Below are 13824 nucleotides of genomic sequence, written 5' to 3'. Positions count from 1 at the left end.
GCAAATGAGCAGGTTTCTCTGCTCCAGGACTCAGGCTGCTGAAGGGGTGTGGCAGTGACACACAGGGCGACTACTTTCTCAGAGCTGTGACAATAAGACCGTCATCTCCAGGATTACCTTGACAGCATCTCCAACCCAAGAGATCCGGTTCTTGTTTTGTTTCTTTTTCTTCCCCTGATGCATTTTTTTGGGTGATGGCATCTCTGGAATATTATCATCGACCTCTTCATCGTCATCTGCCTCCTTCATGGCCATGTTGGGGCACCTGTAAAGTCACTCGTTATAAGCAAATCTCCTTTATAAGTGAAACCTACTGGGGCTTTTGTAGTCAGATAAAGGGGACAGGCCTGGTGACAACGCTAGATAAGGGAAAGCTGCCTGCTCCGGATACCCTGGCCCACCTGTTCTGGGCCAAGCTCACTCGCTATCGACTGGCATTTTCCTCTGCCACAAGAGCAGTGTCAGCCAAACCTACCTCCTCTCTTGGCAAGCCTGTTTGCTCCGTCCGCTACCACCAAACTTAACCATATCTTTACAGGCTTTACACTGTCCACATTCGGGCTGCTGACAAACCTAAAAATTTTTAAGAAGTGAATGAAATGGCCATTAGTAACTATTGGCAACCTTTTTTTTTTTTTCTTTGGTGAATTACAATTTTAAGAAATTGTATTTAGCCTCATTAGGTTAAGTATGAGAAGGAAGTCCAGAGCAAGATCCCATTCTTCCCCTCCAGGCGAGCAAATTTAAAAAGCAGGACATGTGTTGGGACAAGTGCAGAGAAAGCAATGCTCAAAGGGTAAGCCAGCATCACCACCCTGGAGTTTTCTAGACCGAAGTGAAACATAACCCACACCCCGGCAATTCTGCTTCTACATAGAAACGGTCACAAGAAACCTCACTCAGGGACACTGCCACAGCATTGTAACAGGGATAATGCTGGGAGATTCATATAACAAAATGCCATTTAATAATCCAAGTGAGTCAACTAGACTGAACCGCATCAACACGGAACAGGTGCAGACACCAGCCGTGTGTATTTAAGGCGCGTTGCACGTACGTGCGCTAGATGAAAAAGTAAAACCGAAAGAATGGTAAGGACATGTGAGTTCCTGTGAAACCAAAAGGAGCGCGCAGTCCAGCAGACAGCATGAACACAGGTTCTAAAGGCAGCTGTGGCATTTCGCATGAGTGTTTGTTCAAAATAAGTCAAACACAGGCGGACCCCAACTCCAGGCCACCACGGTAACATGAGCCGAATAAAGTTTCTGGTTTCCCAATGCAGACGGAAGTTATGTTTACGCTACGGTGTGGTCTTTTAAATGTGTTATTAACTAGCTTTAGGTCTTAAAAAAAAAAAAAGATAAAAGGAAGTATATTTTTAAAAAATTCTTTACTGCTAAATATATGCTAACTAACTATCATCTGAGCTTTCAGCAAACTACAATCACTGGTCATAGGTCACCACACATATGATTAGTAAGTGTGAAATACTGTAAGAATTACCGAACTGTGACAAACTCAGGGAGCAAATGCTATCGGGAAAATGGCACCAACAGACCACTCAATGCAGGGTTGTCACAGAACTTTGATTGGTAAGAAAGAAAACCAACCCCTCAAATCAAAAATACACACAACCCTCTCCCCAAATGCAGTGTCTGCGAAGGACAGGAAGACAAGGGATACCCACAGTGGACACCAAAACACCGCCTCTCCACGTGACCCGAGAGATTAACCCCCAACTCCTGAGTGAGGCAGATGTAAGAATTCACAGCAGAGAGGGCTCTTAAAAGGCCTCAAATCTACTTTGGACGGAGTCTCCACTTCCCTGAGAAAGTTACACTGGGAGACAAGGAAGGCTCCCGGCGGGGAACGGGGGGGGGGGTTTCCTCCCCATCAGAAGCGGCAGCGCCTCTGTGTGGGGTAATCCCTCCCTCTGCACCCAGTGTGCACCTGTCACACCCAGTGTGACCCAGACAGAACAATGCCACCGGGAGGCCAGCCTCTTCGGTGACAGTGGCGTTCGCAGCAAAGTGCCCAAGCACCCCTCTTTCCACAGCTGTTCGGTCAATGTGTGTGTCCCGTGGGGCAAGCAATCCCCCCCAGATAACTGACTCTGGCTTAGGGGTGACGTCCGAGCAGGGAGAGTCTCAGGCTCCCGATCACTCAGGCAGCACAGCCCGCGTAAGATTACCTCACAGACGCCGCACCGCCGGCGCTTGAAGGCATTCTCCTTGTCCTCTTTGTCGTCCTTTTCGATTTGCTCTGCGAAGAAAGTGTCGAAGATCTGGTAGACCAGCTTGGTCGTGGTGGCTTTAGTGGGACCTTTGTCCTTCTCTTTGGCAGAATGCCCAATGGTCCGACGTCTTTCAGCTCGCCTGCAACAGAAGTTTCCATCGTGTTAGGGGCTGGGAAGAAGTGCCCAGGACACTGTACCTTCGCTGGTCTCGTGTCTTCAGTTTTATTCCTGCCACATCCTTACCTTTTCCCAAGGGTGACCCCAGCCAACTTGATCAGGTCTCTCATGCAAGGGGTCAGAAAGATGGGCTGCTCGTCACTGTCCCCAGCCTCATCGTAACTCTCTACTTGTTCTACCACAAACTGGGCGTGTCGAAGGAGAGAGTCCTCTGTGAATCGATTCAGGTTGAGCACAGAAGGAGGAACAGTGGTCTTTAAGAAAAACATCAGAAGTTTCTCTTAGGCTTAAGCGAAACTGTTCTCATGAAACCGAAAGACAGTTTCTCATCTTAGATGTGAAGATTTTCGAGCAAACGCCACGCAGCCCATAAACAGGCAAGCAGCCCAGGTCACGAAGACCCTGAGCCTCTCACCTCAATCTTGTTGATCAAGTCTTCATAGGTGGAGTCTGGGTTACCCTGCAGGAACTCGACCACAATCTTACTTATGTAGATCTTCTCCTGCATCACACTGAACAGCGGCGCGTACTCGGGGTTGGGGTCCATCAGAATGTACTCGGCAAAAGCTGCAGTAAGTGGAAATTTTAAAAAGTGGTTTGAGGGGCGCCTGGGTGGCTCAGTGGGTTAAAGCCTCTGCCTTCGGCTCAGGTCATGATCCCAGGGTCCTGGGATCGAGCCCCGCATAGGGCTCTCTGCTCAGCAAGGAGCCTGCTTCCCTTCCTCTCTCCTTCTGCCTACTTGTGATCTCTTTCTGTCAAATAAATAAATAAAATCTTAAAAAAAAAAAAAGAAAAGGCGGTTTGAACCTAATGGCAACTATGACAGCCAAAGAGTAGGGATGAGTCTGTGAGGACTCTGGAACAGTCTAAGTCGTTCCCTATGCAAAAGTCACCAAAATGCAAAGTACATTCAGAGTCAACTCGTTCAGAAGTGGTCTGAGACAGCCAGGGAATGGGGGCGCCCGGCTGGCTCACTTGGGAGAGCACACAACTCCATCTCAAGGTTATGAATTCAAACCCCACCTTGGGTGTAGAGATTCCTTAAATAAAATCTTAAAGACATCTAGAGAATAGGAGACTGGCCAAGTGGCCTTATTTCGGCTCATCTTTGATTTTGGAATTCAGTCTGGGTTTGAGCTAAAGGGATAGGACCTGTTCTTTCAGCTAACTGGAGGGTCAATTCCAGAGCCAGCTGGAAAAGTCATTCTGTTGGAACCCGACCTTGTTCCCACACAGTCACAAGTTAGTCAGCTGCTGTTCCCGTGAGCCTGAGGCAACCCACCAGAGCCCAGGCGAGCCCCAGGGAGGGCTGGAATGAAGGCCCCTTCAGATCCCGTTATAGTCCCCAAGCAGCCACATACTTACAAGTGCTGAAGCCAATGAGCGCCTTTTCGCCCCCGTCAAAGCCAGTGATCCACCATTCGTTTATGGGGCCAAGATTTTTGCCATTAACACCACCTAAGAGAAAAAAAAGAAAGTTTCCTGAAAATGAACTAAGAGTCAGGACTCCCATCAAACCCCAGAAGGGCCAGTGGCACCGAGCGCCCCCGAGCTGACTGCTCTTGACAGGCAAAGCGGGGAGTCCCCAGGGCCAGCGGGCTGTGCTGACAGCGGTCCGCAGCACGGTCCCAGGTCCCAACTTGAAGAGGGCGGAGCGCCAGCTGAGCACTGCTTTGGAGGCGAGCTTCATTTTTCAGACCTCAGTCCCACACAGAACCCGGAGCGCTCCACTCACCTTCGAGAGATGGGTCATCATCATATATTGGCTTCGCGTAACCGGAGAAGAAGAGTTCAACGTTCTTCTCGATGAGGCCGGTGTCGATCGGGCACAGGTGACCGCGCTTGCAGTACACGCTAGACAGGCAACAGAGAGCCGTTACCAGCCCGCTGGAGAAGGCAGGTGGCCATACAGAGTTCCGTGCAGACCCGAGGTGATGGGACCAGGCGCAAGTCCTAGGCTCCTACCTTTCTGGTTGCCAGAACACTAGATCGCCACAGTGTCCTCACCCCAACTGTTCTACCGGACTCTCCCACCTGTGCATCAAGAGGACCTTGACGCCTGCAGGCCTACGTGTCTACAGGGGTGACACCAGATCAGGGAGTCTTACAGCGGGAGGACAGGAAACCTCGTAGGGGAGGAGTAACTCCGTCTTCCCTTGGCATATTGCTAACGTCTAGGGCTTGTTCCACTCAAGGTCGTGCAACACTTGCTTCCATTAGCTCCAAAATGCTCTTCACTGCCCCAGAGAGAAGCTCATCTCCGGTAAGCAGACACTACTTCCTATTCCCTCCCTGCCCTGGCAACTCCCCACTCTGTCCGCATTTACCCGTTCACAGTATTTATACGTGGTCAGTGCTACAGGAGTTTCACCTCCAAAAAAAAAAAAAAAAAAAAAAAGTGTAAAAGTGTAATACAGCATACTACATTAACAGCATAAAAGTAGTACAAAGATATGGGAAGGACAGACTTCGGCTCACTCAGATGGTTAAATCTCAAGCTTCAAAGCATCCACGGTCCTGTCACCCAAATGTCAAACTTCAGAAGAACATGAAATCAGGGTGTGGGGGGGGCGGGGTGGGTCTTTCTGCTCATGCTGGCCTCAGCGACTACTTTCTGCCCCAGAGGTATATCTTGTTCCTCAAAGGCCCAGGCAGGCCACATGCCATCTGCAGCGCTGGGGAGAACCACCCTCCACCACGATCCCGGAGCGTAGCCCTTGGAGGCCAGAAACCCTCATCGTGAAACCTCATAGAACTTAAGAAATGAAAACATGAACACCTTGAGCTGAACTCCGCTACTACATGGCAGGCATGACAGACAGACATGAGTCATAGCTCTGCTCTCTGGACTTACAGCCCAGTGGGATGCGTGGACACATATCAAGGGAGAGCAGGACACCATGGACCTACAGAAGAGGAGGAAATAGTACCCAGCCAGACAAGCTTTCCATGAGACCTCTTTTTTTTTTTAATTAAAAATTTTATTTGAGGGGCGCCTGGGTGGCTCAGTGGGTTAAATCCTCTGCCTTCAGCTCAGGTCATGATCCCAGGGTCCTGGGATCGAGCCCCACATCCAGCTCTCCGCTTGGTGGGGAGTCTGCTTCCCCCTCTCTCTCTCTGCCTGCCTCTCTGCCTACTTGTGATCTCTCTCTCTGTCAAATAAATAATAAAATCTTAAAAAAAAAAAATTTATTTGAGATAGAGTGAGAGAGTGAGAGACAGCACAAGCAGGGGGAGCAGCAGGCAGAGAAGCAGCCTCTCCACCAAATCAGGAGCCCAGTGTGGGGCTTGATCCCAGGACTCTGGGATCATAACCTGAACTGAAGGCAGCCGCTTAACCAACTGAGCCACTCATGGGTTCTCCTGATAGAGGTGATATCAGGGAGAAGTTCTAAGTTCCAGGCAGGGGCAGGACCCACTAGTTCATAGTGCAGACCCTGCCCTGGACTTGCATCCATTTGCCACTTTTAGCCCAAGTACCAGAGGTCACCAGAGTCCCTCAATACCCCAGGCAGTCTGACTCCAATGGCCTGAGGTTAAAGAGCACATTATCCCTGAGAAGTATGTCTTTAGTGCCACCTCCCCGCCATGCAGGAAGGAGTCTGCACCAGAACCCTCTCCAGGGGGCAGCCAAAAGCCCCCAAGCTCTGACACTCCTGACTACAGAAGCCCTGGCTCCCCAAACCCGGTCTGCGGAGATGCAACAGGGACACACGAGGGCATGAACGTCGGCGGTTTCAACACAGCACGCTTCCGTGGCCGAGGCGAGGGCCAGGCCTAGAGATCACAGGTAGACGGACAGCATCCTGACACAGATCAGGATCCTGATCATGTTGGAGAGGAAGATACAGCCGACCACCGACCACAGGAAGCAAGGAATGTACTGCAGAAGAAACATACTGGGGATCCTGTCTGAGGGCAAGAGAACCCCTAACTGGCTCGGGCTCACAGGTGTCATGGAAGTGATGCCCATCTGAGGCTTGCATGAGGTGTGACGGAGGCCACCCTCCACCCCCCGCACCCCACAGGAAGGGGAAAAGCACCTGCCATGGCCGGAAAGAAATCCTGGGCTAGTCCTGGAGTCAAGCCATTTCCCACAAACAAAGCACAGCCTCACGGTAGCTGCAGCGAGAAGGGGCCGAATGGAACACAGGGCGCTGAACACGGAGACTCCGCATCTTCAAAGGTTTGTCTGAACCTTGCCAAAGGCGCAGTCCAGATGCCAACACCCTCACGCAGAAAACTCGGGGGTCACTGCCACAGTCTGCAAAGCCCTGCAGGATCTAGCACCCTCCCTGACCCCTGGTTCCCTCAACTCCCACCACAGCAGCCTCAGGACAGCGTCGTCAACAGCTAATAGGAGTCCACCTCGCAGTCGCACGCGCTGTGCCGTCCATGTGCGGAGGCGGGGGTGTCCTTCCCAGCCATCCCCTCGGCTCGTACTCCAGCTCACTAAGGGCTCTGCTCAAGTCATGTACCCGCCATTCCACACATGTTCTTTTCTCCCACCCCCTCTGCTCGCCGTGCCTTTCCCATCTGCCGTAGCTGTCACTACCTGACAGGGAGGACGTTGTTTCTGCCCCCACGAAAGCAGGGACCTGCACAGCTCCATCCCTAACACCGAGATCAGTACACAGCAACCCTACCACACTCCTGCCATCTTTGTGGCTCTTACCCATGAAGTCTTAGCAACTTAGGAAATGTTACAGGTTAGGTGTTAAACTTCACTAGGATGGGGGAAGGGGGGAAATACACAAAAACAGACAACTTCACGGGGACCTTAAGTTCGGCATCGTTGGAGAAGCGCTGTTTTGCTATGGAGTGGAAGCGCGCGTTGGTTACCTGAAGCAGGTCAGTTTGTGCTGGGGAAGAGCCTCGTAGCTCTCAAAGCCAGACTCGTTGGCATCGAAGATGGAGAGCTTCTCGCTGGTCAGCAGCTGTGGCTCGTCCACCTGCGAGACAGCACGCCGTTAGGCAGCGGCAGAGGCCGGCCGGGACGGCGGGGCGGAGCTGGAACTTACCGCGTCGGGAGGGTGCTGCTCGTACTTCAGATCCGCGTCGTCCAGGTACTGTCCACACTGCACGCACCGCAGAGGGTTGGTCTGGGGGCAGGGACACAAACAGTGCTCAGAGGGTGGGCGCTGGGCAACCCCGCCGCCACTGGAGCACCGGTGTTACCCCTGGCTGCAGGTTTACCTTGGAGGACACTACTGTTTTGACTCGGGCCATTTTCTTCTCCATTCTGAGAATAAAGCACAAGATGGTTTGGTTTTTAAAATCCTTTCAGAACATGTGAGAATCTACCAAAGCCACACCTTATCTACCAACAGCACCAGCATCGCTGCTGCCTCGTGGCAAGGTGCTGGGTCCCCTCCCCACCCTTCCCACCCAGAGGGCAGCTGCCTCAGCAGACTGGCAGGGCTCGGGTCCTGAGCTCACAGAGCCAATCAGACACAAAGCTAAGCTACGGCTGCTCTCGCAATTCACTAAAAGCCTCTTTATCTTTCCTTCTAGAACAAGAATTTTAATAAGACCTGCTTTAACCAAGACAAAAACAAGTTCTTACGGTTCTTTGGATGTAGTTTTGCGTCTCTTCTCTTCCTAAACAGAGAGAACAAAAGAGGAGTGAAGGATACAACAAAGTATTTTCCATCTGAATAATGCTTCAGAATTTTACATACATGTTTATCACAAAACCTGGTCAGAGGCAGAGAGGAAGGCAGTCAAAGGACCTGTGAGGCCCCAACCATCTGCCGTGTGTAAAGTCTTATATTCAAAATTCCCATAATGAAAGCCTTTTTTTTTTTTTTTTAAAGATTTTATTTGAGGGGCGCCTGGGTGGCTCAGTCGTTGAGCGTCTGCCTTCAGCTCAGCTGGCACTCAGGGTTCCAAGATCCCGGGATACTCAGATTGAGCCCCGCATCGGGCTCCCTCCTCCTTCCTCTCCCATTCCCCCACTTGTGTTCCCTCTCTTGCTGTGTTTCTCTCGGTCACATCTTATATCTGTAAAATCTTAAAAAAAAAAATTCTATTTGACACAGAGTGTGTGCAGACGTGCAAGCAAGTGCACACAAGCACAGGGAGCAGGAGAGGGGGAAGCAGGCTCCCCACTGAGCAGGGAGCCCGATGCAGGGCTTGATCCCAGAACCCTGAGATCATGACCTGAGCCAAGGGCAGACGCTTAACCAACTGAGCCACCCAGGTGCCCAACAGAGACCACTTTAAAACACACACACACACATACACACACACAAAAGTTTAGGGGCGCCTGGGTGGTTCAGTTAGTTAAGTGTCTACCTTTGGCTCAGGCTGTGATCTCAGGTCCTGGAATTAAGCCCTGCCCCTTCCCGCACCTCCTGGCTCCCCACCTTATGCTGGCTGTCCCAAAATCTTTAAAAAATAAAAATTTAAAAATGTTAAAAAATGTTTAGCTTTCTTATACAAGCAGTACCTCGTAAGTCAGCAACTGATGAGGGGTGCTATGGAATGAATTAAGTCCCCCTCAAATTTCACGTTGAAGCCCTAACCCAGAATGTGGCTGTATTTGGAGGAGGCTTTTAAGGAGGTGGGAGGTGACCAAGGTCGTAAGGGTGGTCACAAGGTTGGGTCCTAATCCAACAGGACTGTGTCCTTGTAAGAAACAGCAGGCTCCCGCTCTCCCTCCACATTTGCACAGGGAAGAGCCTGTGAGGGCACAGTGAGAAGGCAGCTGTCGGCAAGCCAGGAAGAAAGGCCTCACCAGAAACTAACCCCGTTGGCATTTGATCTTGGACTTTGAGTCTCCAGAACTTTGACAATAAACATCTGTTGTTTAAACCACCCAGACTATGATATTATAGGAGTCTGCTTGGGCTGCCATAGAGAAAGGGAAAACCTACTTCTAGAATTATTTGGGGTAAATGAAGGAATGAGAAAACTGGACTATCACCACTCTGCAACTCCCAGCGATAAAACAGACTTATGCAGTAACTGCTAAAAACCTCCGTGAAAAGCTGAGAGGGACTTTATGAAGGATGGGTCAGGTGACAACCCTTCGGCCCAGTGATCACTCTTAAAACCATAAACAGACAACTGTGCCTTCTGGTGTGATGCAACAGGAAGTGCCTGGCACCACCTCGGCTGTCCAATGGAAACAAAAGACCCGCTTCTCAGTAAGTCTCCAGACCTACCCCTCAGCCTGTAGGAGACAGAGGACTGGAGAGAGATGCTTAACACACATGGGGGGTGCAAACGACAAAAACCCAAACCGAGAAACCCTACAGGCAAGCCAGTTCCCTCCATAAACTGCAAGAGGAAGGGGCACAACTCTGGATGAGCCAGGACAAATGTCAACCAAATTCACCGGACAGACCTTGTTTGGGTCCCGATTCAGTGTTTGTTTGTTTGTTTTTAAAGATTTTATTTATTTATTTGACAGAGAGAGAGAGAGAGAGAGAGATCACAAGTAGGCAGTGGGGCAGGCAGAGAGAGAGGGGGAAGCAGGTTCCCCGCCAAGCAGAGAGCCCAATGCGGGGCTCGATCCCAGGACCCTGGGATTATGACCCGAGCCCAAGGCAGAGGCTTTAACCCACTGAGCCACCCAGGCACCCCAGTCTCCACTGTTTTTATAGTTTTATAGGCAGGGAAATTTGAACAGACTAGACCTGGACATTATGCTAATGGTGGTCTTGTGGTGATATTTAAGAAGAATCCTTTCCTCTTACAGGTAGTTCTTCTGTAAGTATTTTAGTAACACATCTGGGATTTGTTCATTATCACCCAGGGGCGAGGGAGGATGGGAGAATGGGGAGGGACGGACAGAAACACAAGACCGGAGCTGAGAGCTGTTGCAGGTGGATGAGAAGGCAAGGGGTCGCTACCCTATTCTGCCTACTTTGGGGGTATGCATGAACGCCTTCATAATAAAAAGTTATCTTAAAAAAAAAAAAAAGGCACCTGGGTGGCTCAGTGGGTTAAAGCCTCTGCCTTCAGCTCAGGTCACGATCCCAGGGTCCTGGGATCGAGCCCCGCATCGGGCTCTCTGCTCAGCGCAGAGCCTGTTTCCCTTCCTCTCTCTCTGCCTGCCTCTCTGTCTACTTGTGATCTCCGTCTGTCAAAAAAATAAATAAAATCTTTAAAAAAAAAAAAAAAATCTGGGGCACCTGGGTGGCTCAGTGGGTTAAAGCCTCTGCCTTGGGCTCAGGTCATGATCCCAGGGTCCTGGGATCAAGCCCTACGTTGGGCTCTCTGCTCAGCAGGGAGCCTGCTTCCTCCTCTTTCTCTCTGCCTGCCTCTCTGCCTACTTGTGATCTCTGTCTGTGAAATAAATAAATAAAATCTTAAAAAAAAAAAAACACTTTGGGATGTAGGAAACACAGCAGGATTGAAAAACAAGAGCTTACCTTTTCATCCTCATCTTTTTCCTCAGAAACTTGTGGTTTTACTCTTTCAGGTTCTTTCTCTTCAGGTCTCCGTTTGGCAGCTCTATTAGGTAAAGAAATATATGCCAAATATTTGCTCAGAATAACCATATTGCCAACTCATATAGAAAGTAACAAATTTGGGGCTCCTGGGTGGTTCAGTCCTAGTTAAGTGTCTGCCTTCGGCTCAGGTCATGATCCCAGGGTCTTAGGACCCAGCTCTGCACCGGGCTCTCTGCTCAGCAGGGAGCCTGCTTCTCCCTCTGCCCTCCCCCCAACTTGTGTTCTCTCTCTCTCTCATTCTCACTCTCAAATAAAATCTTAAAAAAAAAAAAAAAAAATTAATGCCTCCCTATTGAGAAGCAAAATATTTAGAATATATCTGGGCAACAGATTCTTTCTTCCCATCCAATGAAGAAAGCCCCTTGTGATGGTTGATGGTGGCTTTAAAAGGAGCATTGATAAGTTGTAGTAACCCTAAGAGAAGGCCCCCAGAAGCCCCCTGTGGCCCCAATTTGGGCCACATGAGAAGTGCTGGGAGCTAAGAGACGCATGAGATTGTGCAGGGCTGGGACGGCTACCCAAGTGGCAGAGGGTAAGGGGTAAGGAAGAGGCCCAGGGTAATTTCTTATCCAACCCTGCCTGAAAGGATCCAATATTCCAAGAGTATCATCAGCTCCCTGTAAACCGCTACATCATCACAGATCTCTAGAACGATAATTTCAGGAACGAAAATTTCACAAAGCACAGCACAAAGGCACAAGCATTCCAACCACTTACAGATCTTTGGGTTGACTTCTGGGTCTCTTTTCATCCTAAGAGGGTGAAGCAGGGAGGAGAGAGAAAGAGGGGAAAAGTTAGTTTCTGAGAAAAGAGCAAGACCAAACTGAAAGTATCAGTTAACAACCGCAGCACTGTGGAACTGGAGAACAGGAAAGTCTAGAAGGATATACAGGGTAGAGTCGAAACTTCTAATTTTTAACTCCATTCCCTACCCCCTCCAAACAAGAGTGGACCAGGAGTTGGCAAAGAGTTTCTAACAAGAGCCAGAAAACAAACATTTTTAGATTTTGTAAGCCACACGGTCTGTGTTGCAACTACTCAGCCCCGTCATTATAGCATAAAAGCAACCAGAGACAATACAGAAGTGAAAAGGCACGGCTCTGTTCCAACAGAACTTTGTAAAAAGGAACATAGGCCAGATTTGGGCCATCATTAGCCAACCCAGTCCCAGGAAAGCTCATTGTAAAAGGGAATATTATAGCCATTTAGAGTATGTTGTAAAAAATGCCTGTAGTTCGATCTCTCATTTGGTCAGAAGTGAAGAGGTCATACGGACAGCAATGGAACAGCAGGAAAAAAACCAGGACAAAACTTAGCAATCCAGTATGGAAAATCAATAAAAGAATTCCCAGCAGTCACCAACTCCTTGTTATATACAATCTAGCACCTTCTGATCTTATGTACAAAAAATACTGCTGATAAATTTATTGAGCTCATTTTCATAGAGTAACAACTCTATTAGTAGATTTATTAAAACAGAAAAGCTAACAATATTAGAAAGAGTCACATGTGTGTTCTCTCCATCCCTTTCTACCATGAGGCAAAAGCTCCTGTCACTTTCTGTCCGCAAGGACTGGGTGTTCCGACACCATCCCAAAGGTCTCTCCAGAGGGCCTGGAAAGGGATTCTGGGCAAGCACCTTTAGTAAGATAACCGGTATCTGGGCAGAAAAGGTGAGAGACAAGAAGATGGTAGAGCAAGCTGGAGGTGGCACCAAAAGGGTCAAAGGCCACAGAATGAGAATGGATGCCTAGTGCCAGCCAGGTTGGAAGGAAGTTCATGACCCAGCAAGTCTGTGACCTGTCTCCACTGTTTAATCTCAACAGACAAACGAACTAACAAAAAATCATGACAGAGACAATCCTGGGATTGTCCTAGTTCAGCTTCTCTTAGAAGCGAGCACACTGCCTGAAGGGCTGGAGAGCCCGGTGCTGCGGCTCCCCGGGCAGGAGTACCCCTCCCCTGGAGCTCAGGTAGCAGGACCGCCCTGCAGCTGACCTCGCCAGCCTGTATTTTCATGAAGGCCCAGCCCTGCTCCACACATTATGTTTTAGAGTTTAAATGTGTTTACATAGCTGAAATGGGGGGGCTGGCAGGATGGGGAGACCTAGACTGAGAACTCAGGAAGCCAGCAAAGCAGCACAGCTGTGGCCGATGTGTCTGAGGGGACACAGGTCAAGCCTTCTCACGGAGGAGCTGGAGAAGCCGACGCACACCCCTTTGGCGAGGCGCACACAGGCCCCACCCACTGTGACGGGTAAACAGACAACTGTACGTTCACTGACGTGCAATGATAACCATCAATCCCCACCAGGGGCATAAGGTAATCTTCCCAGAGTCGCCCCATGGGTAGGTAGGACAGGAGTTGGACCCAGAGCCCTGTCCCACCCCATGTGTCCCAACCACATGGGAATAGATAAAAAGTGACATTTAAGAAACCACAATTCAGTCTTTACCTTCTCGTCTCCTTCATTCATTTCAGCCTGCGCCCCCGCGCTCCCTTCTCTGTCTGGCTCCTCCTTAGGCTTCGGTTTAGGTGTTCTGTCACACAAATGGAATACGTACACGCCGGTCAGCTCAGGGAGCCTGACGCCATTGCAAGCAGCCCCCGCGATGACTAGACACAGCCTCCCCCCACGACTTAGAGCATGGGTTGCCTTTCCCGGCTGAAGGGCAAGCTTTCCCTGCAGGAAACCTGAAGGCATTTATTACTTCAGAACTTGGGGTCTTTAGAAATGCCATCAGCATTTCATACAGATGTTGCTGACATACAGCAGTAGCTTGAAACAAAAACAAACCCCCCACCCCACCCCAATAGGACTCCAGTGATTTCCTGCAACCTGATGGGAACTCTGCCTGCAGTGGAAGAAGGCAAGTGTCTGGGCCTGAGGTCACCCCGGAGGGGTTCACAAGGGCCAGTCTGGTGTGCAGCCCGCCCCGCAACCACGG

At 50.0% G+C, this 13824-nt stretch overlaps 1 protein-coding gene across 4 annotated transcripts in view; it reads right to left on the bottom strand.

The window, feature by feature from the left end:
- DNMT1 (DNA methyltransferase 1) overlaps window positions 1-13824 on the bottom strand; it is a 44653-nt gene that overhangs the window by 12647 nt on the left and 18182 nt on the right. For 3 of the 4 annotated variants that reach the window (XM_047703117.1, XM_047703086.1, XM_047703097.1), the window contains exons 10-23: window positions 13332-13416; window positions 11593-11627; window positions 10795-10876; window positions 7980-8014; window positions 7610-7655; window positions 7435-7515; window positions 7256-7365; window positions 4149-4267; window positions 3779-3871; window positions 2829-2980; window positions 2480-2667; window positions 2192-2375; window positions 476-573; window positions 118-265 (exon numbers count right to left, since the gene is read on the bottom strand). In XM_047703117.1, the coding sequence (XP_047559073.1) occupies window positions 118-265; window positions 476-573; window positions 2192-2375; window positions 2480-2667; window positions 2829-2980; window positions 3779-3871; window positions 4149-4267; window positions 7256-7365; window positions 7435-7515; window positions 7610-7655; window positions 7980-8014; window positions 10795-10876; window positions 11593-11627; window positions 13332-13416 (1456 nt within the window). Of the gene's footprint in view, window positions 1-117; window positions 266-475; window positions 574-2191; window positions 2376-2479; window positions 2668-2828; window positions 2981-3778; window positions 3872-4148; window positions 4268-7255; window positions 7366-7434; window positions 7516-7609; window positions 7657-7971; window positions 8015-10794; window positions 10877-11592; window positions 11628-13331; window positions 13417-13824 lie in introns of those variants that run through there. The other variant, XM_047703108.1, reaches the window with a different exon arrangement.

Source organism: Lutra lutra, chromosome 1 (genome assembly GCF_902655055.1).
Source record: "Lutra lutra chromosome 1, mLutLut1.2, whole genome shotgun sequence".
In the NCBI taxonomy this organism is placed as follows: domain Eukaryota; kingdom Metazoa; phylum Chordata; class Mammalia; order Carnivora; family Mustelidae; genus Lutra; species Lutra lutra.
The sequence above is the reverse complement of the archived record's forward strand: the minus strand, read 5'-3'. Positions and strand labels throughout refer to the sequence as shown.